This window comes from Pithys albifrons, chromosome 4 (genome assembly GCF_047495875.1).
Source record: "Pithys albifrons albifrons isolate INPA30051 chromosome 4, PitAlb_v1, whole genome shotgun sequence".
In the NCBI taxonomy this organism is placed as follows: domain Eukaryota; kingdom Metazoa; phylum Chordata; class Aves; order Passeriformes; family Thamnophilidae; genus Pithys; species Pithys albifrons.
In genome coordinates, this window is record NC_092461.1 from 3,925,521 (window position 1) to 3,948,539 (window position 23,019).

General features: G+C 42.6%; 1 protein-coding gene across 5 annotated transcripts in view; it reads right to left on the reverse strand.

The window, feature by feature from the left end:
* Positions 1-23,019, reverse strand: part of PHACTR1 (phosphatase and actin regulator 1) — a 271,226-nt gene that overhangs the window by 51,353 nt on the left and 196,854 nt on the right. For 4 of the 5 annotated variants that reach the window (XM_071553246.1, XM_071553247.1, XM_071553249.1 and 1 more), the window contains 3 exons: positions 12,847-12,927; positions 7,542-7,727; positions 6,344-6,550 (listed from right to left, as the gene is read on the reverse strand). In XM_071553246.1, coding sequence (XP_071409347.1) covers positions 6,344-6,550; positions 7,542-7,727; positions 12,847-12,927 — 474 coding nt within the window. The remainder of the gene's footprint in view (positions 1-6,343; positions 6,551-7,541; positions 7,728-12,846; positions 12,928-23,019) is intronic. The other variant, XM_071553248.1, reaches the window with a different exon arrangement.

Below are 23,019 nucleotides of genomic sequence, written 5' to 3' on the forward strand. Positions count from 1 at the left end.
TGCCTGGGTGTCCCAGCACTCTGTGGCACTCATCCTTGATGGTGAATTCAGAGATCCCAACTGCAGGCATCCCTTGCTTTTGTCAAAAGAATAACTGAAAGTATTCTGGGCTTTGTGATCCTGAAGATTAAAGCAATATTGGTATGTTGAGGGTGAGCATGACATGTCAAATGGTTCAGGTATAAAGCAAACAGAAATCCTTCTTTCTTCTAAAATACAGTGAAAATTTACTTTCTTATGCAGGCATTCATTTAGCAGAGTTGAGACACAGGCACTTGCAGCTCTGGAGTTGCACAGGAGAACAAGTCTGGCTTAATTATCCCAAGTAGCCACACGTTCCAACATGAATCAGATGTGCACACTCTGGTTCCCTCTTTGCATGACAAATGGACCTTTAGTTTCCACTTAAATTTAAATAAACACATCAACAGATCTCCAGTGGTTATCAGTGCTGGGCGACTCCAGTGGGCACCTGCCAAAAATCCTGCCCATTATTTTTAATGTCTTTATTCAGACTGACTGTGTTACACTCAGGTTCTTAAACCAGTCTGAATATGGTCCTGATACAAAAATAGATCCTTGAAAATGAACCAAAGGCATCAAATGTCTGCCCTTTACCTTCAAGAGAACTCTACTTGTTTATTTTAAAAATAATGATTTAAAGGAGGATGATTAGAATGAGTTCAAATCATTCCATTGGAAAGTTAACAGTGTGTCTTCACTGACATCACTAATAGAGACCTTGGTATTGCAACTGTGTGGTCAGATCAGTGAGCAAGTGAGGCATTGCCCAAATCCATGGGCTCCAGACAGGCTGCTGGAAACTGCTCTGACATCATCTAGAGTGAAGGATGGAATAATTTCTCCTGCATGTAAGAGTGAGAAGACTGAGTTTTACAATTCTTTCCCCTGTTTGTTTTAATTTCATGATGAACACAATTTATGAATGAGAGGAGGAAACAGTTATTGTGTCCAGCTTGGAATATCCATCAGACATGGGCATCTGTGGATGAATAGGAAGCTGGGCAGGGGAAATATGAACAAGGGTTCTATGACAAGCATCTTCTCAGCAGAACACTACCAGAGTCTTAAATCATTGCACACAGCACTTGTAACAGAAAAGCAGCAAACTGTGGAGCCAGGTGTGCAAGTCTGATTAATCTCTTCTGGCTGAGGTTCTTTGTGCTCAAGAGAATAATGAGCAATTTTGCAAGATACTGGTTCCCAGTGGGGTTGTGACCACTTGGAACTGTGTAATAACTTGTATGCTAGAATTGATATAAAATATGTTAGGTGTCAACTTCCCCACTCCTGGTGACAATAAATTACTTTAAAGATTGTTGTGGATGTCACAATATTTGCTACTCATCAGACTTTTGAAGCAGGTCAGCCCTCACCCCTTCCATACAGATCATTTTTCTAAAAGCTGCAGTTGCTGCATTTCCTTTGGGGTTTTCAGGAGATGGAGAAACACGTTTATTTGTTGCACAGCTTTGCTCATCTGTGGTTTTACTGGTAGGAAAGCTCATTAAAATCTTCAAATTCAGCACCTGAGGGACTGGGTCTCTTTCAGCTTGGAGAAAAGACAGGTTGCAGGGGAAACACCCAACAGGAGCCTTCCAGTCCCTACGAGGAGGTTCTCAACAAGGTGGAGCCACAGCAGTGCGTGGTGGGAGGAGGAGAGACGGTGGACAAAACAATGAAACTAAAGAGGTTCAAGACTGGATTGTAAGGAAAATGTTTCCCCACCATGAGAACAACCAAACAGTGCAGCAGGTTTGGAGTTTTCTGATCTAGCTGGACTAAGCCTGAGCTACCTGCTCTGACCCCACAGCTGGCTCTGCTTTGAGCAGGAGGGTGGATTTAAGACCTGCTGAGGTTCTTTCCCAACTGAAAGACCTTACACTGTTACCTTTGGTGTCCTGTATACAAGTAATAATACAACTTGCCATAAAGCTGATGAGTTACTCTTTAAATTCCATCCAAGTTATTAATTCTGTAAATTAATGTGCAAAAAAAGGGGAAAACCAGTGCAAAAACCAGCGTTGTCTGTTGAGGGAGCTCCATAGTGGACATGGGGTGATGTGCCTGATACTTGCTGGCAGCATTTGGACAAGCAGCTTTTACTTTTTCAGGTCTTCTCTCCAGTAACCACTTGTGCCTAAACAGAAGGAGTCTCTTCTTATTTCAATGAGTTTTTGAGCAGTTAAAAACTGTTCTCAAAGATCTGCCACACATCTCCTGACTACAGCAAGATCTGCATCCACCTCTTCAGGGAAGGCCTGAGACAGAAAATTCTTTGCTGTTCTTCTGTGCCACAGATGGATCCAAGGCTCGAGGTGAATTTGGAGAACAAAAGCAAGGTATTTTTTGCCTGAAGGGTTGAAAAGTACAGCTCTGCATGAATTCCCCTGCAAGGCCTTGAAGAGGGTTTCAAAGATGAGATGTCCTGGTATGTGCCACGTGCTTCCCTCCAGGAAGCACCATGGGGAGGAAGTATGGAGAGAGCAGGTGCATCAGAGTCCACTTTCCCATGAGAACCTGATGAAGGAGAGCTGCTTTTGCTCTGCTGCTCCTTCCTCAGGCACAAAGTGAGAGGTTTGTCCCTTGGGCCCACATGAAGCTCTTCATGAGAGCAGAGCAGGCAGCTGGAGGTGACACCACAGTGAAGGAACCTCATGGATTATGTCTTGGGCTCATCTACAGAGGAGTCTTCTGGCACACGTGTGTCTGTGGCATTATAAAATACTGCAGAGAGGATTTATTGGATAAATTTTAGTTGCAAATACTTTTATAAAGCTGCCACTAACAACTAGTTGTGGCAATGCAGCAGGAGCCCAGGCATTCATGTTCTCATTCTTGGCTTGTCTGCATTATCAAAAGTAACTTTGGAGGCCTTAACATTTCCTACCCTGCTCAATGTTTGCCTCTAATTGCGAGTTAGTCTTGACTCTGCACAGACATAACCAGAAAGCACAGTCTCAGAACCAAAAATGTGCTGAGTCTCTTCAAAATCTTCAGTGCAGTAAGCAAGAGAATGCAAAAGACTTTTCAAAGCTTAAAGCAATAGTTAAGTGGCCAGATACAAACAAAGCTACACCCAGCTCTCACATTAGACTAAATTTGGGCTCAAACACACTCAGGTGTTGCTGAAATCCCATTTTCATGGCATGTATTTTGTTTTAGGGGACTTTATTAGTTATTGGCAACTCAGTTGGAAAATATAATTAATTTCAGAAAACATTATCTGTGCTGGTGAGAATGAACAGCTTAATGAATGAAGATCAAAGGCAGCTTTACACCACCAGGGTCTATCAAATCAGACATGACCAGATTTCTTGTCACTTTTGGCCATTAAAGATTTTATGATAATCTGGGGACTTTATCCCAGCACCCCAATTAAATTTGGTCCCAGGTGATTATTTCAGCTCCTCCTACATTTTCAGCAAAGGAAGCTGCAAGTGTTGTTCTAAATGCCCTGTTTCTGTGTTGTCCCATCCCCACAGCACCTCAGTCTTGACAAGAAGCATGCCAAGGTTGTGTGATTTATGGTTGCTATAGGTAATTCTCTCTTCCTTTAAAATGGATTTTTTAATGGATTTTTTTGCTTTTTGTTCTCCCCAGGATTAAATGTGCTCTCACCTGTTTATTTAGGCCTGGTGTTTTATGTGCAGTTCTTGTCTTGGCACTGGAGGACAGATATTTGAGACAGTTCAATATGCCTTCAGAGGTAAGGAATGGTTCTTTTCCATTTCTAAAACCTGTATTAAGTCCTTTGTCAAACCCTGCAAGTCAGTTTTCATGACTTTATTGAAGAACCTTGGGGTAAGTTTACAGCAAGAGGTGGTCAGGCTCAAAGGAAACTTTTCTTTCCTCAACATTTGTCTTTAAAATATTTGTCTTTTTTTTTTTTTTTTTTGCTTCTGACCATGGCTGTGGTGATCTATTGGCTTGTACAAAGTGTATTTCTATTAAATAAATCCACTTATGTTCACATACATATATATATCTGTAAAGAGAAGTTGAGTTGCTTTTGCATTTTCACTGTGTACCCAAACCCTTCACAAGATCATCTTCTCTCATATTCTTCTTGACCAGAGCTACCAGACCATCAAACCACTGTCACTCTGCCCTAGCCATGCTTAGGATGTCTCAGTTTGTCCTTCAACCTTTCCACGAATTCTTCAGTACAAAACCACATACACGACAAGAAAAGTCTTCACCTCGAATGCCAGAATTCAGATTTCACTTGTTTTCTCACACCCAAGCTGAGGATGTCTCTGGAGTAATTAGCAAAAGAATAGCATTAATTCTGCCTCTCACTGATGAGGATGCTTCATTAGGATTGATTGCTCATTTCCAGAGACTGTAAAGGGCTAATGTAATTTCCAGTGGAGAACACCAGGCACTGAGCAACACGTATATCCTTTAGACCACCAAAGTAAAAGGACCCTTAAAAAAAAGCTTAATACTTTTGTTCCTAAGGAAGGTATGAATGAGGGTTTCAGTTCCACCAGGAATAACTGTCAATTAAATTAGGGCTCTATGACTAAATTTGTACCTCTGCTCCTTCTCCCTGAAGGTTCTGTATATGCAGGCAAGTCTGTCAATAGGCACATACAAAGATTTATTTAGGACTGGATGAGGCACCACTAAAGGCCACCACAGAATAAGAGAACTCACAGTTCTCTCTCACTGGAAGCTCATCCCCATCAAGCAGCTCACTTGTGCTGGTAGCTTGAGCCTGACTCTACTTCACACAAAATTTGCAGCTGCAGAAAATAAAAAGCTACACCAGAAGCTCTTCATCCTTTGATTCTTTTGCTATCGCTTCCAAAAGAAAGGCTTATGAATGAACCACATTTAGTACCTGACTTTTTTCCTATGCTATTCCTACTTTTTTATTTTTTCCCTGTTGGCCTCATTTCTGAGCACCTCCTTGTAATTGGGACAGAGTGTTATGGGAGATCACAGGAAGCTGGTTCTGTCCTTATATGAAGCCATTAATATTCTGCCTGGCTTTGCAGGACTGCCCTTTCAGTTTGTGGTATAAGGCAAAATATTAACCATTATGTGCAGATTTTGACAGGAAGAAAGTAAAGAAGTTTCACATAAAATGTACAATATTATACAGAACAAAAAGGTGTGGTCATCCAAACAGAAACATGAAGAGACTACACAGAGATGTGAGAGAAAACCAGAACATGCTCTATCCTAACGAGCTCTTTCCTCATACAGATCTTAACCTGAATAAAAAGGGTATTTAAAACAGGAAAAAAAATGCTATAATGTGTTAATGTGGCTGAGCATTTCTCACATCAGCCCTGAATATATTGGGACAGCAGCAACACAAGATTGACCCAGGGGCAGAGCTGCCCCAGGACAGGGATGCCCCACACCACATGTTGAATGCAGGATTTTAAAGTGCTGCCTCCTGTGCAGCAGCTGCAATTATGAATAAACTGCTCAAAAGGTGCAGGCAAGCATGTAGGGAATCTTTTTTGGCCTGTGTAAATGCAGCCATCCTTTGCTTCAGTGGTCTAAATGAGAGACTGGAGAGAGGAAACCCACCAATCCTTCTTCCACATTTAACTCGGACTTTGAATGCCAAAAACTTTGGACACTTGTGAGAAGGTGTGGAACACAAAAAGGAGCCTGTGTTGTTTCTAGTTTCCAGGCAGTAAGAGATAAATTGCAGTATAAACTGTAGGACACCAAAATCCTGGTCATGGAGAACTGTGGCTGGACTCACCAGCAGGAGGGGAACAGTCAGAGCAGGGGTGGAAAGGGGGAGCAGAAAGGCAGACAGTGTAAGCAGGGAAGCAAAATGGCAAGAAGTCATGGGACAGAGCTGCCTTTTCAAGGATCAGGGGGCAAGTAAAAGACAAACATATGAAAAGATAGAGGGTGTGTGGAGAGGGAACTGCAACAAAGGGCAAAAGGAGAAATCAAAACTCTCCCTCTTCCCTCATCTCTCACACCTTTCCGTATTAAGGCCATTTAAAGATATCTTAGTATTTTCTTGACACTTCCTTTCCCATTAAAGCACATCCTGCAATTTCAGTGGTGATGGTCAGCATTGATGAATGGGAGTGAGGAGGGTTAGGAAATGCCACAGCAGCCTCAGGTAATTTCAGCTGAGAGGGGAAGTGCCCTGGAGCAGCCCTGATGAAGATTTTATGATCCCTGCCCTAAGGTACAACACAGACATCACCAATACACACAACAACAAGTGCAAACAGCGTTACAGGAGGAGGAAGAACACTGAGAACTTTGCTCTAATGGCAGGTTTTCCTCTAAGGGAAGTGGTGGTGGTGCTGAGGGTCCAGGAACACCTACTTACCAGTTAAGTGGCTGGCAATCCTGGCAATAGGTTTAGGAGGCAGGGCAGGGGGTTGTTTGAGGAGGGACAACTGTTTCACTGGGGTGTCCTCATGGTCTCCAGGGAAAGCAGCAGATTTTTTTGGGGGAAGTAGCAGGACTGGCTTAGCTGTAGGCTCTTGGGACAGGAGGATGCCGGAGTCATTGGATGTGGGGCTCTCTTCAGACACTGGAGGACACAACCACATCATAGACCCAACAACGTTACGAGCAAAGCAGCAGCGGAAACAGCCCAAGTAAGACAAGAAAAGCAGCACAGCAAGGCAGGTTAGGAATGACCAAGAGATTTCACTCCAACATTGTATAACATAGAAAAGAGGAAAGAAAGAAACAGAGAAAGAGTAACACACATTTACACAACAGCCAAATTTCCCATTACCTCTGACAGAAGCCAGCTCCCTTATGTCAGGCTGGGATATATTCTCACATCTTGAACACAAATTGAGTCTTAAAATGTCACATCTCTGATGGTCTGTCCCCACAGCTTGCTCAGGACCAGATAAGTTAGCAGGTGGTCTCTAAACTCTTCCTGTAAATGTAAAAGCACCTCACGGGGCCTACTCTGTTTCAAAGAGCTGCATAAGATCGAGGGTAAATCCTTCTCCTGCTCACTTTTCCTCACTTGGCCTTTGTCCACAGCTCTCAGTGGTATAAAGTGATGCAGGAAGAGGAGCTAAGCTCGATGCTGTGTCACCACATGGGCTGGGGAAGGAGTGCAACCATCCTCACCCAGGGCAGGGCAGGGCAGCTGGACATCTTAGTTAGGGACAGATACATGATGTGAACATCACCCAACACCACGTGGCAGCTACAGGGCACCATGTTGTACCCTGGGGTTCAAACATGTTGTCAGCTCTCTGCTCTAGAGCTCATTGGCACATCTGAGATGTAGACAGAGGGTTGGAAATCTGCTCCTACATTCTCACAAAGTGCATGAACTTTGCCTTATTCCAGAACAGGTTACTTGCTTAGAAGTAGAGGTTATTTCTATGCCAAGTCAGTCACAATTTCAGTGACAATCTCTATGCTGTAACCTCCTTTTACACCTTTTACATCATGTTCAATAAGGATTTCTCAGGGCTAAACACCAAATGTTCAAAGTCAAAAACTCATTGCAAACAGGTTAGAGCATCTCCATGATAGTGCAAACAAGATGTTACCTGTCCCATCCATGATCTCTGTGGTTGGCAGCACCTCATATGAACAGGGTTCCACAGATGCTGGGACTGACTCCAGCTCTGCTAGGGCTGGCAGGGACACCTGGCTGGAGCTCAGCACTTGCCCAGAGCCCAGAGGCTGCCCGTTCTCCAAAGCTCCTTCTTCATTTGGTATGGAAAGGTCCCCATCTGTTCATAGTTGGAAGAAAGCAGAATGACAAAAAGAAAAGACACATAAATAAGATGCAGAAAGATTTTAAATGAAAGCTGGGATCTCCACTAGCTTGCTTTCAAATGAACCTAGACTGAAATCTTGGACGCATACATATATTGGGGGAGTGTGGAAAGGTTTTGGTAACATGGAGGCTACAGGGGTGGCTTTGGTGAGAAGCTGCTAAAAGTTTCCCCCATGTCTGCTGGAACCACCTCTGGACAGCTCCAAGATGGACCCACCACTGGCCAAGGCCAAGCCCATCAGCAACAGTGGAGCACTTCTGGTGTAACATATTTAAGAAGGGAGGAAGAAAAACCAACCCACAGCAACTGCAGCCAGAGAGAGGAGTGACATTATGCGAGAGGACAACTCTGCAGACAGCAAGGTCTGTGAAGAAGAAGAGGAAGGAGGTGCTCCAGGTGCTGGATCAGATTCCCCTGTGGCCCATGGTGAAGACCATGGTGAGGCAGGATCTTCCCCTGCAGCCCACTGTGGTCCATGGCTGAGCAGAGATCCACCTGCATCCCCATGTTGGAGCAGGGGATGCCCAAAGGAGGCTGTGACTCAGTGGGAAGCCCATGCTGGACCTGGGGCCCTGTGCACAGAGGAGCCCACACTGGAGCAGCTTTGCTGGCAGGACTTGCCACCCCATGGGGGACACACGATGGAGAATTCTGTTCCTGAGAGGGGTCAGATGCTGGAGGAGTTCCTGGAGAACTGCTGTGGGAAGGACTCACATTGGAGGAGTTTGTGGAGGACTGTCTCCTATGGGAGAAGCCCCACCCTGGAGCAGGGGAAGAGTGTCAGGAATGATGACCTGACTACTGCCCTCATTCCCTGTCTCCCTGGGCCAAGGGAGGGAGGAGGTAGAGAAAACTGGGAGTAAAGTTGAGCCCAGGACTAAGGGAGGGGTGAGGAAAAGGTGTTTGTAAGATTTAGTCTTTATTTCTCAGTATATCCTAAGCTGCTTTGATTGGCAATCAATTTAACTGATTTCCCCAAATCAAGCCTGGTTTGCCCATGATGGTAATTGGGGAGTGATCTCTACCTGCCCTCTGATGACACACGAACCTTTCACTGTATTTCCTCTCCCCTGCCCAGTGAGGAGGGCGTGGTACAACAACCTCATAAGCACCTGGTGCCCAGCCAGGGTCAAGCCAATGCACAAGACACAGGCAGAAGGATCAAAACAACATGGAGCATGTCCCTGTTTTACACACAAATTTTATATAAGAGAGAGAATAATTTTTATAGTTGCCTGCTGTAAGGTCTTGGTTCAGGGGTATATCAGATTCCATTTAGAAAGCCTGTTTTTATAGTTACTAATAATATCTCCTCTATCTGAGCAAAATTTCTGTAAGAGCAGCTGGCATTTTTTTTCCTATCAAACACCACTTCATGTTAGAAATAATAAAGAACAGAAGCAAGGATTCAGATAATTCTCTGTGGTGTCAACCTCTGTGATTTTTATCTCAGAACTTGTTAAGCACAGCACTCTGGTACCTGGAGGCAATGACTACATGGATATCTCAATTACAGTTTTAAAAAGGAAAGTGTTCAGCCCCCATGGTTACAAAAGGAAGCCTGAAAATACAACTGAAATGTGACCTGTAAGACTCAAAACCAGCAGGCAAATACACGGAGCCTAATTTTACAAAGCATTTAAATTTGTTTTTAAAGTGAAATGTGGGATTTCAGGATCTGGTTTTTGATTTTTGGGCATCTCTAATTAGCCATATTACTGTTTTTAATTTTTGTCATAATAATAAACATGAGGTTTCTGTACTGACAGAGTGACCTTTTTTTAATCTTACCTCTGAATATCTCTAATCTTCATTTAGAGTCTAAAACTTGTCCTTGGATTTGAATGAAATCAGCAGACATGGCACAGAATCCTGACTGTAACATAAACCCTAAATCAGATCTGGCTTAAAGAAGAGCTACATGGGGAGCTGCTCAAGTACAGCAAGCAGAGCAAAGATGTGGATAAAATAATCTGTAGAGTGAAGAGTATCTTAGTGTGAATTAATCCTGCACCAGAGACATGCTTGACAACCAGCTATAAAAAGCAAATTACCTCTTATTTTTAAAGTACTAAAGCTATTCTAGTTAGCTGACAAAAGCATCCTGGTAATGCAATTGTTCCATGTACATGGATGAAATTATGTTCAGGAGCTGGCTCTGAGTTTAATTTTGCACAGTGATAATGTGTAATTGTTTGTATTTTTGTTTTCTGCCCTGACTTCCATGGGTAGGGATGGAAAACTGAGTGTTCTTGCAGGTGACCCAGCCCTGCCCCTGGAGGTGTTTGCTGTCATTGGTGGCCATCTCAGCCCAGGGGCTGAGATGTTCCTCACCTTCAGTCTCTAAGCAGAGCCAGTTTTTTGGGATTCCATGGGACAGGCAGCTTCTGGAGGAGTTCAAAACCTTCTGATTTTTCTGATTAAACTGGAGTGGCTGCCATCCTCCCTCCCTGCTGCACTACCAAAGCCACTTCTCCAAGCTTGTCCTCACACACTGCCACAAAACTTGCCTTAGGATATAAGTGCAGCATGTCCAAATCTTCTCAGGATTTAGGTTATCTGAAATTTAAGTCTAAATCCACCATTTTTATTAGACAGAGAGTATAAAAATCCAAGAGTATAAGAGATGAGGACTGCCCATGCTTCCTTGAGAGCCAATTGTACCTTTGCCTCAGGAGCAAGCAATCAATGCACACTCATGGTCAGAAATTTCACACTACAGGCAATTTCTTCTATGTACTACAAAGAGATTTAATTCTTAGACCAGCACCAGGAAACAGAGGGCAATTCCAAAGGCAGATGCTTTAGGGATGGTCACACCTTCACGTGAAAATTAAAGGTGTTTCTCTATAGGAAGCAGTGGCAGAGCAAACACTGAGAGTTCTAAATGCTGAGGTGTGTTCTGTGCTGCAGGTGGACATGGTATTTTTAACCTCTCAGCACTGCCTGTCCACAAATTACTAGAACAGCAAGAGCCTCATCAGACACTTCTCCAACTTAGTATTTTCCAAAAGTACAGAGTATTTGAAAAAATGACAACCTTTGCCTACGTTTTCAGAATTACTCAAGTCACAGAGTCCTGGGAATGGAAGGTAAGAGAAGCTGATTTGGGCATGAGTCTGGCCCTTAGCAAGGGAAGAGCTCCCTGAAGCTCAGTCTGGAGCAGTTTCACTTGACCAGTTTGAAGTGTGGGGTCACTGAAGTGGTAACAGCATTTCTTGTTTTCCAAATAGAGCAGCTGGACTGCAGTGACCCTCCCACCTGTGAATGCTGTGACGTCCTGCACTCTGTGAACCTGCACCTGCTGGAGGACACCAAGTCCTTTGGAAAGCCAACAAACCCTGAAGCAAACAGGTCAGAGCACCAAAAGCCAACAAACCCTGAAGCAAACAGGTCAGAGCATCACTTTTAACCAGCAGGCAAACAGACCAGCTGATTCTGTTTTCCTTCAGCACAGGAGACAGGACAAAACCAACGCCAAGCACCCAGCAGGGATTTTTGTTCTTGGGTCAATCTGTCCACACTAAGTTTCCTCTGAACTGTATGGATTTTTTTAAGATAGAAAAAGCTCAAGTGACTCACAGGCCGATTGTAGCTGCTTTGTCCACCTCTTAGGAAAGGGAGGCAGAGAGATTTGGCATTATGGCTACACCTCCTCTCTGTGCAAGATGCCTCTTGGCATGGAAGGTGCTGCCATAATCAAAGAAAACCTTCTGCTATGATGTGCTAAAAGTCTGCTGTGTTTTCCTTAAGGATTAGGGATTGCCTACCAGGAATTACAAGAAAAATGTTACTTCCACTTAGGGTTCACACTGAGATATGATATCTTTTATTAGAATTACTCTCAGATTGTTACACCACTGAAGGAAATCATGTTTTTGCTCTACACATCTTGCCTTGCTCACATCCTTGGATCATCAAAGCTCTTTCATTCCTGCTGCTATTCTTGTGCATCACCACTTTTTTCTCTGCCTGACCTCTTTCTTTCAGCAAGGGGTACCAATTCTCAGCTTCCTGTGTTTGCAACCAGCAGGAATAATGCAGGATACAGACCAGGGAGTCCAACTCTTTTGAGTTGTGGTTTCCCTTTCAGTGCCACTCGACAGTGAGAAAGTCCAATGTCTCTTCTTTTTGCACTGGAAATAAGAAGCAGTGGTACATGTTTCATACCAGCTTTGAAAAGGTGAAAAATTACTATGGAGATGCCTTGAAGTGTATGAAAGAACCCTAATTTTTTTTTGTTTATTTTGCAGTGTTTTGAATTTTTTTATACTTAAAAAACTTAAAAGATTGGGTTAGTAAATTTTTAACTTCTATCCACTTCTAACAGGTTTTGTAGTGGTGTTAAAGACTTCTAGATTTTGAATTAATGAGGCTTTAAAGCATATGCATAAGTTCTATTAAGAGGCAGCTTTGTCATGTTTTTATATAATTTGTGGAATTAATTGCTTTGGTTATTGACAAGGGAAGCAGCAAAATAAATAAAAGCTGCAGTTAAAGACTGACACCTATGTAATAATGTCAAGTATGTTTTGCATTATGAGTGGAAAACAAGGCTGTGTGTAAAACAATGGCATTTTGCACAAAGGAGACATTACCAACTCAACAAATTAATTATCCTGAACAAGGAATTATTATCTCTTCTGAGCTGTTTCAAGGGAAAGCACATTGTTCTGTGCTCCTCAGGATCCCAAACCTTTGAGTGCTTCCCTTTTCCCCAGCAATTAATCCCAGAGTGACTCAGCCAGACAAAGGCAACCCAAGCAGGGATGGATCACTCCATCTCTCCACAGTCTGGATGCTTTGCTGTCTTGCAGTGGGTGACTCCTGCCTGTTGCTGGGAGTTTTATTGCTACTGATTTACATTTCTAGTTAGTTTTCATTTTTATTTGCTCAGTAACCATCACATGTATCCAACAGAGAGGGCCAGAACCAAGACAGGTGTTTGGAGACAGACAGAATCTTGCAATTCAGGACTCTATTCCCACTTCCTCGTGGTACAATCATGTAATGTCTGGCTGTAAAACTATATGGGATGTCAATTTAATGTTGTGAAAAGAAGAGCACTTACCTTTATCAAAGATTTCTTTCAGCACTCCTCGTTTTATAAGCTCCTCTCTGCTTTGCCTCATTGACATTTTTCTTTCTAAAGCTGTAAGCAAAGGACAAGGGTCAGTATAAATAGAAAAGAAGCAAAATAATTGTTTTAAAAGGCTCTATACCTTTTAAGGCATTTTAAAAGATGTTCTTTTTCCTCTTCAAGTCAGTGTCTGTTTAGCATCTCAAAATAAAGGCTACTGGCAGTGCAGAGGATGTGTCTGCTGCTGCAGTGAGGCAGAAATGGTTATGGACTGCCTGATGTGAGGGCAGGTCTGCACTGCCCTGCTTGGGTTTGACATATGACCCAAACACTTCTGTGCAGAGTTAGAGACAGTGAAGGGAGAAAAAGGAAATTAGTGCAGAGGCTGGAGAGGGAAAGGGGAGCAAGAAGGCAACACAAAGGAGCACACCAGTGAAAGCTGTGGCCACAGGACCTGGCCATGGACTGTCTCCTGGTCATGGGCTGTCTCCAGGCCATGGACTGTCTCCTGGTCATGGACTGTCTCCTGGTCATGGACTATCTCCAGGCATGGACTGTCTCCTGGTCATGGACTATCTCCAGGCCATGGACTGTCTCCAGGCCATGAGGAGGATGGAAGCCAAGGCTTCTTTGCCACTAATTCCAGTGAGAGCAGTTCAAGGTGTTTGGGACAGTGCAGAACATGAGCTGTTTAACAGAGCCTTCCCCTCCTGCAGGGGTGTTTTCCCCTAAAGAAGGAATGTCAGAAAATCCAAGAGAGCCACTGCAATGTACACCAGGTCTGAACAGAGCTCTGTATTGGAGACTGCAGGCACTGAGGCAGCAAAGCAGCAGACAGAGAAGATGTTTCTTCAGTTCAGCACTAATTAAAACAATGTCCAATTAACCAAAACACCACAAAGGGCATTCACTCAGGCAAAGCCCTGAGAGGCAGCAAGCAAGGGGCATAAGGAAGGATGTGCAGGAGAGGCTGTGCCTGCACCTGCTCTGTGAGAGACAATCCTGTGCCTGCCAAAAAAGAGGCACAGTCAAGGGCAAAGTGCTGCTGCCATATGTTCCTCCATCAGCCCAGCACAGATGTACACACACAAATGAGCTGGGGCTCTGCATCTCCAGCCTGCCCCAGGCAGAATTAAAGCAAAAGAGGCTTGGAAACCCTCTCTCCACCCCTGAAAACAGGAGGGTGTAACCTTTTCTGGTAGTGCTGTGTGTTGCCTATTCCCAGAGGGACACAGATACTTGGTGAATTAGCAATGACTATATTGACACACTGCAACTTATTTGCTGTCACAGACTTAGGGCTTAGTTTGAACAAGTCCAGCTCTTCTACACAGGACAAATTTAGGCTTCCCTATTTCTAAAATCAGTTTTGAATGTGTACTCTTCAGGACAAAGAGGGCCAGTAGGTACATTTAGAAGGTAATAAAACACACTTTGAACTTCAGCAAGGACCAGAATTAAAGGCAGGTCCTTCTGCTGAGGCACAAGACCCCACACCCACCAGCCAAGCACATGCTACAGTTTGATTTTAGACCACAGCATTTCCCAGAGTGCCTTAGACCCACTGGAAGAAATGCTTCAGGTATCTCCACTGTCCTTCCATAAAACACCAACTTAGAAGTTTCTAGTATGCTTTTGACCAGACAGACCCAACACCCAGGCTTTGGGTCAGACTGCTCAGACTGCTCCTCAACCTGCCTTTGCCCTGGGCAGAAATGGTCTTGTTCTGGTACAGCATTTAAAGCTCTTTCCTCTTCTTCCTTAAGAATAGCTGTCCTCAGTCTCTCATTAAAAAACAAAACAGAACAAAACAAAAAACCACAACAAAGAAGCCAGAACAAACTACAGCTAATTAATGAGCTTTCTCCCACCAAAATAGCTGCTGAAGACCCTTCAGTATTGACCCAGTAGACTATTTTTGAAGGTTAGTAGAACTTCAAACATAAATATGTTTGGAAGACTGTGTATATGTGCAGGCTTTGCAGACAATCCTTTCTGTTGTAATCTCCTTGTGTTCAAGAATGAAAAAAGCCACGACCCTCCAGCTGAAGCTCAGACAAAACCATTTTTTTCAGTTTCTAAATCCTTTCTAAGTAAGTAGAGGACTTAAGGCATTAATTATTTTCCTACTAAGCCAGTTTAATTAATAAGATATTTAGAGGAAGGGCATGCTGGGCTAAGAGCAGCACTGAATGATAATAACAGATGTTATACTAAAACTATGGAACATGCTGCCTTTTTTTAAATCCAAATCTTCCTCCCAAACCAGTGATGTACGTTGAAGTGCAGAACCTGCTGGATCTGATGAGAAAAAAATACAAGCACTTGGATGCAGAACTCATTAGGATCCAACAGCCTGAGCAATGAAATGCTTTCCTCAGTCTGGATTTCTCTGGCAAAGGTTGCCAGTTCTCTTAGGAAGGATTTTCATTTCAAGCAGAAATTCATTCACTTTTTGCTGAGAAGAGACCCATTCACAGCAGAGGATAAATAAAACCCTTGGAATTAATCCTTGATCATGAGAACCATGTAAATTCTGTGATGGGAAAAAATTAAATATAATTAATATTTAACAAAAGATGTATTACTTAATTAGCAATTTTTCCTTGGTGATTAACCTCATTTTTTTCATTTGTATAACCTTCCAGGAGATTAGCTATAAGCATTAAGCCCTTTTTATGGGATCTACTCATGCCAGAAACTGGTTATTGTGACAAATTCATCCACTCTCCAAGAAACTCTCAGTTACTAGTTTATAAAAATGAGCTTGTGTGTGTTTATGGTATAAGCACTCTATGAGACAATAATAAATTAATACATAAATATTATTATGGAAGATAACAATAAACCAGCCTCCTTTGCAGAGCTTATCATGTTGCTGCTTAAACCAAGGGGAGGACTAAATAAACAAGTTCTGCCTTTTCTTCTCATCTGCCAACCAGAACTGAAGCCCAGACTGTGCCAGGCACTTGGACCTTGACTTTGCTTTTTTTCTGGGGCTGCCCTTGGCCTTGGTCTTAAAAAGCACCTGGGGCTGCTTTGCATAAATTCTTCCTTTCAAAGGCCAGGATAATTCTCGTGATGATTTTAGGAAGCAAAGGTTGTTATGGGATGGAGCTCAGAGCAGAAACTTTCTGGTGCATCAATTATATTTGTGCTCAACAGGAATCTGCCTTGCTAATAATTCAGATCTGAATAATTAGAAACACGATGTTGGGATAAACAACCATCAATATTTCCTTTAGACATGTAAGGAAGGAGAGATTTTCAGATGTGATGGATTATGCATCAAAACACATCCCATCATCTTGAATTTTTTCCAACTTTGTTGACAATCAAGCAGAGCAGGATTCATGTGACATGAATTTTTACATTCTGGGCTTCTGCCCCTGGGTTGACCTCTCTGTATATTAAGAGCAAGTCTTATTTATTAAGATTAACCTTACCATCTAAACAAGACTGAACTGCACCTTGGAAGGGCCAGTTTGGCTTCAGTGACTGCAAAGGGAGCTAAGGGTGAGTAGCTGAGATAAAAGACATCTAAAAATTGGGCAGATGACACTCCTGCAAACAAGGGTGGCTTTAAGAAAAGAAATTCTGCTGTAGGTGAGTCTCAGACAGAGCAGATAAAAATGTAGATGTGTCAGATCCAGTAATTTGGGAGTTGTTTTAAGAGCTGTGGGATGACACCCAGCACTGCTTGGGGTCTGACTGGTGCCAAAACACAGGTTGGTGCCAATAACTGGTTTGCTTTGCTTGGTGCTAAGCAGGGATTTTGCTTCCCTTCAAACATGCAGAGGGAAATAAAAACATTCCTACAGGGTTCTGAAGCTTTGAGACTTAAAGTTCCCTACAGAAGTTCTGAGTCTCTCTAATACCAGCCTGGTATTATATATTTATAAGTAACCCCAACAGTATCATCTACAAAATGTGACTCAGACAGTTTAGGACCTGCACAGGATTAGGAGCCTCTGAGTCTGCCCATGACATTTCTTGTTCCCTCCCATTCTATGAGATGACAAAATAGGTGAACACCAGTAAGGGAAAGATTGTTTGGGTATTAAAAATACTTTTGCAAATCAGGTATCACAACAAATGACCAAATAAATCCCTTTCAGTATGTGAATAATTCATAAAAATAATCTGGGGGAAAAAAAAAAGCTACAAGACAAACTAATGACAGAGGAACAAACCCCAGCAGTGATGCCACACTGAAGAGTCACTCCAAACACTCCTTAAGCAAACAACTGTCATAATTATAGAAGTGGAAAAGTGAGGTACAGACAGGTTGAAACAACTTGGCTTGTCACCTGCTGTATCAGCAGCAAAGCATTAACAGCACCTATTCTGTGTCCTGGGCCCAAGAGGGTAACAGGGTAACAAATTTGTTACTCTATAATTAAGGCAAATAAAATAACAGGAAAAAGAGACAAAAATAACATTAATCCCCTCCTCCCAAACAGTTTATTTTATTTTATTTTCAGTCTTGCAAGCACAACTGGGTTTATTTGAGATTGCTGCTACATAAAAGTACAGAGATGATGGTGCTGGGGCTTGTTGCTTCCACTCAAATTCAGCTCAGCTCAAGACATCAGGCAATTCCAGTTAGAAACACTGGACTGGGAGCCTTTGAAATTACACACTAAAATTATACCCATTCCTTTGGGAATGCAGGACCACAACTAACATTCCTAGTTACCAACCAGAGGAGTTTGGGAGGTGTAACAGTTGGCACAGGTGGCAACTCCAGATAAAAATTCAATCATCTTTTCCTTACTGATTGAGAAAGAAAATCAAACTGGGGGAGAAGCTGAAATCAGCCCTTAGGAAACTGCAGACTTGAACTGACCATTCTCCATGTAAGTCCAGAGGATGGACCTGGGAGGAAAGTCAATGTTAAAATTTGTAAATATACAAGTTAATTATAGAGGAGTTAATCAAGACACTGCAAACCACACTAAGGGAGGTCACAAACAGTAACACAGCACAAAACCAAGAATTTGCCAAACACAAAAAGAAGTAGAGAAGTTAAATCTGAACAACTTTTACCATAATAGTTCATGGTTCTATTTAAACTAAAGAAATCAGAAATCTAATCCAAGAACAGGACTGAAAAAAAAATCAATAAAAGAGGGTGTGTCCCCAGAACTTAAGTTAGATCCAAAGAAATCCCACATAATGGATTTCACAGGCCCAGCAGTGTGAGCCTGGGCAGAAGATGAACATGAAAACAGGAGATAAAACAAGAAACCTTGACAAATGTAACAAAAGGAGTGTGAAAAAAACCCCAAACAAACAAACAAAGAAAGTGGATTTGAAAAAAATTGTAGACACCTTAAGAAAAATGTCACCACCTTGAGCAAAAAGAACTCCACGGTGTCAGCCAACTGGGATAGTCTATCAATTGGATTTTGGAAAGATTTGCATCTTCATACCTTTTATAGATAATTGCTTTTCTGGCCACACTTGAGAACTGCACAACAAGTCAGGGAGAAATTCAGAAAGCCAACCAGAATATTGTAAAAAATGAAGAATATACATCCCTCCTGCTCACCCCTCTGTGTTGCTGCACAGTATTTTCATGAATTCCTGGGTGGTACTGGGCAAGAGCTGGAAAGGGATTGCTTTCTACAGCTTAATGAACTCTGAGGCTCTGTATCTTAATTAAGAAATTTGCAGCAAGGTAACAGCATAGAATGCAATTACACTGTGACTGCAGAGTGGAAAGTCATACCCTGAGCACTCTGAGACTGTTTAATTTAGGCATCAAAAATGGTAATGAGGGGGTGGTCCTGATTTATTTCAAGGCTTTCATCCAAGCAAGAAACCCAGCAGAAGAGTCCATGCTGAAGTCCATACTGCTGCCAGCACACTGAATAGCTGAAGATAAATTAAATTAAAGATAAATTAAATTAAAGATAAATTAAGCACAACTCCTATCACCACAGTTCTTACTTCAATGAGGCTGCGTCCTAATCATAGAATCATGGAAGGGATTGGGTTGGAAAAGACCTCCAAGATCATCAAGTCCAACCCTTGGTCCAACTCCAGTCCCTTTACCAGATCATGGCACTCAGTGCCACAGCCAATCTCAGTTTAAAAACCTGAGCACCAGCAAAAGGCAGCTGACACAATCCTCATGACAGGAGAGCCATTTGCATGTTCACAAATGAGGGTTTCTCCCACAGGCTCCTGCACAACAACAGGAGTTGGGAGTTGCAGAATTTGTAGCATCCCAAACAGTAAGAATATGGGTTTTACTCATCAAGCCTTTGCAACCAGACAAGATGAGTGATGGCATCTGAAAAAAAACAAACATGTAAGAACATCAGCAGCAGTTGTACATCCCAGAGAATGGCTGTTTTTTACAAGTGACTCAACCTGCTTTAGGCACTTTGCAGTCTCAGATTTCTGTATGTACAGCAGAGAACAACCATGCTGAAAGCAAATTAGTGAAGAGCTGGCTGAGACATAGCAGGGTGTCTCCTTTACCCTGAGAAGATGCCACATAGACCTTTGATACCACAGGAAGGCTCTGCAGTGTCATATCTAATGGCAGAAATGTTTATCTGCAATATTCTCCAGCATAACAGTTCAAGGGACCTTCCTGAAAGCAAAAACCATGATGGGCATCACTGGAAAAAGGTAACGACTCCTGTGAGGGTTCTCTGCATAGCAGAGTTTACACAAGGGATATAAATAACCAGCCAAGCTGCTGCTTTTGGACTTGCTCCCCATCAGACAACACATCCAGATGGCAAAATACAGAGCACAGTTTACATAAAGACATCTAGCAGATGTCAGGAAACTGGATGCTCCAGTGTAACCTGCAGAGGCTGAAGGAGTCAGCTTTCCTGGGACAGAAAATGGGGGGGAAATTTAGAGATAAAACCAAAACAGTGGCAGGCTGATGATAAGAGTGGAGAGAGAAGGCTTGGACAGAGAAGAGCAACGAGGCTGGTGAAGGGACTGGAGTCCGATGGGGAGAGGCTGAGGGAGCTGGGGGTGTTTAGCCTGGAGAAGAGGAGGCTCAGAGGTGACCTCAGCACTGTCTAGAACTACCTGAAGGGAAGTTCTGGCCAGGTGGGGGTTGGTCTCTTCTCCCAGGCACTCAGCAATAGGACAGGGGGGCACGATGGACTCAAGCTCTGCCAGGGGAAATTGAAGTTGGAGAGCAGAAAAAAATTCTTTGCAGAGAGAGTGCTCAGGCATTGGAATGGGCTGCCCAGAGAGGGGATGGATTCCCCATCCCTGGAGGTTTTTAATTTGAGCTTGGCCGTGGCACTGAGTGCCATGATCTGGTAAAGGGACTGGAGTTGGACCAAGGGTTGGATTTGATGATCTGGGAGGTCTTTTCCAACCCAATCCATTCTATGATTCTATGACAGACCACTAGAAGATGACAACCAAGTGTTTGGTCCTCTTGTTTGCCAGGTGGAGCATCACCATCTTATGGAAGAGAGAGCTGCACTCAGATAGACAAGTGGCACAGTTCCTTCTACAGCAACAGCCACTGCTGGGGAGTTTTACACCTTAGTTTATCTTGCAGATGTAACTTTACAAACCTGTATTTCCAGTTCCCCAGTGCCAGACAGATGTGTAAATCCAGGGCTTTACTCCCTAACAAACCCCTGTTCTGGCTACAGTGACAAAAGCTTAGTCTGCTGGATGCTCCTGTTTCACCAGAGAGGGATTTGGGATCACACCACACCTTACCCCAACTGTGTTATAGTAATTGACATTTTCCCACTTACACTGGAATAATTAGTGCACTGTGGCCTCCCAAACTGACACACGAAACAGATGGGAGAGTTGTATATCTGTGCTCACTTGTTGAGAATAAATGATACAAAGCATAGCTTGCAACTAAGAAATACCTACTTAAATCTGCTGGCTTAGGACTGCTCTGAGAGGGATGCAATGAATATTTAATATATCTCAGAAACCATCACTAGTGTTGCACACCCACAAAACCTCGACTGAGCACACACAAATTAAAAATGGACTGGCAGCAACCCCTCAATGCAGGAGCCAAACAGGAAATCATTCATTTAATACTTGATTATAGGAAAGAGTGAATCACAAAGAAACAAACACTTCCTCCAGAAGAAGAAGGTTCTTGAACTGCAGCTGTGGCAGCATCCAGCAATTATATTTGGATGATATCTGCAGCTTGTGCAGTGGCTGGTGGGTACAAAATGCTGGGGAAAAAAAGAAAAAAGAGGAGTCTTTAACAGCAGTGTCTTATCTCCCAAAATAGTGCAGTCTTCTTGCTGCCTTGGCAGCTGATAACAGTCCCAGCTACAGGAAAGGCCCACAGGCAATTTCAGCATGTTTTACACATTTAAAGTCTTGGTCTGATTCTTGTTGCTTCTTTGGGGGTGAAAAGACAACCTTCCCAGACAGAGGGAAACTTTCCACTGTACATGGCAGTGCTATGAGCCATGAGACTGAAAAAAGACCAAACTGTGATTTGAGTTACAGCACCAGGAACACAGAACAGCTCCAGGGGATTGGGCATGTACCCTCCTGCCTTGTAGTTTGAATTATTCCATTATTTCAAACAGATATTAAAAAAAAATCCACCAATGATGAAATTATTTTATGCTCCTCTCCAGCTTCAGTTATTTGAGAAATTAGCACATTTTTTACACTTAGTATTATATGTTATTTTTTAGTGTCCTTTTTTGTGTGTTATGATGCTTGTCTGGGATGAGGAGACAGAGATGAAGATACCAAACACCTTTAGATGGCAACAGTTTTGAACTAAAGTACTGATATCAGAGACAAACTTGGAAAATAATAAGCAGGAAGGACAGTGAAGTGAAGGAAAAATGGTGATAGTCTGGACATTTCTTACAGTGTAATCACGTTATAAATTTAGATAATATTGTATAAAATAACAATACAATGGCAGCCTCATATCTCAATATTCCTGTGTAAGTGTCCCTACAACTGAAGAGTTAAATATGTAGAAAACCAAGCAGAAAATTGGTAAATTCATAGATATTCTGAGGTTAAAAGCAATGGTCCAGAAGCATGAAGGCTCTGGTAAACAAACCAACTATTCTTCCCAGCAGAGCTAATCCTGAAGAGCTTCAGCAGAATCACAAAGGGAAATTCTTCTTTACAAGGAGCTGTGGAAGCCTTTCCAAAGGAAGTGCCACTTGCAGAACTTTATTTAAAGAAATCAACAAGATGGAGAGCAACAAACTGCCAAGACCAGAATTTTCTTCCCAGAGCTGCTCAGAAAATCAAATCTGAACAAGTAAGTGGGACACATAACCCAGATAAGATGGAAAAGTGGGAGATGGCAAATTGAAAGGTGCTATTCTAAAGTCTGAAAGTCACCTGGGAATCAGAGAACACTAAGCCTGGTCTCCATAAGCCCAGTCCAGGAACAGTATTATATATCTAGGAAAAGTCTGTATTGCAGAGTTAGAAAGGGGAGACCAGAAGGAAGGTGAGAGAAGCTTTGAGGTAGGAAGTTCATAGAAGTCAATGAATGAAGATGTTTTGGTCCGTGGTGGCACCTCCAGAGTTCCAAACCCATTGTGTTAAGGTGATTGGAAGTATTAAAATTGCATTTGATAAGAGTGATTATCCTCTAGTGGATTAATAACATGTAGAAATCAAAGAGGAATATCCCATCCATGAGCAGAGGGATGGAGAACTTCTACCTGCTGTTTTCTTCACAAAGACACCTTCTGGACAGGGAGATGGCAACATTTCCTGACTGCAGCCAAAACTGAGGTTAACTGCAAAGATCTTATGCTACTAAATGATGTGTGCCAAAATTCAGCATTGGTAAGAGCAAAAAAAGACATTTGGGAAAAGGCAGCCTTGACTCTGTGTGTTCAACAGCTAAATTAGTAATTCCCACTCAGAAGACAGTGCTTGGAAACCTTGCAGAAAACCCTCTGAAACACCCTCAAAGAAACAGGGATTTGGAAATATTAGGGAATAAATACAGCCCCTTAGTGCAGCTGACACAGAGGGGGCAGGACCCATCGCTCCAGAGCTGAGCCATTCACAACACAGAGAGACAAAAGAGCTCCCAACAAAATTATCAGGGTGCAAATGAAAAAAAAAAAGGTGTTTTTGTGTACAATGTCTTGTGGAATTAACTGGAGATATTGATTAGAGTTAAAAGTGTAATTTGGT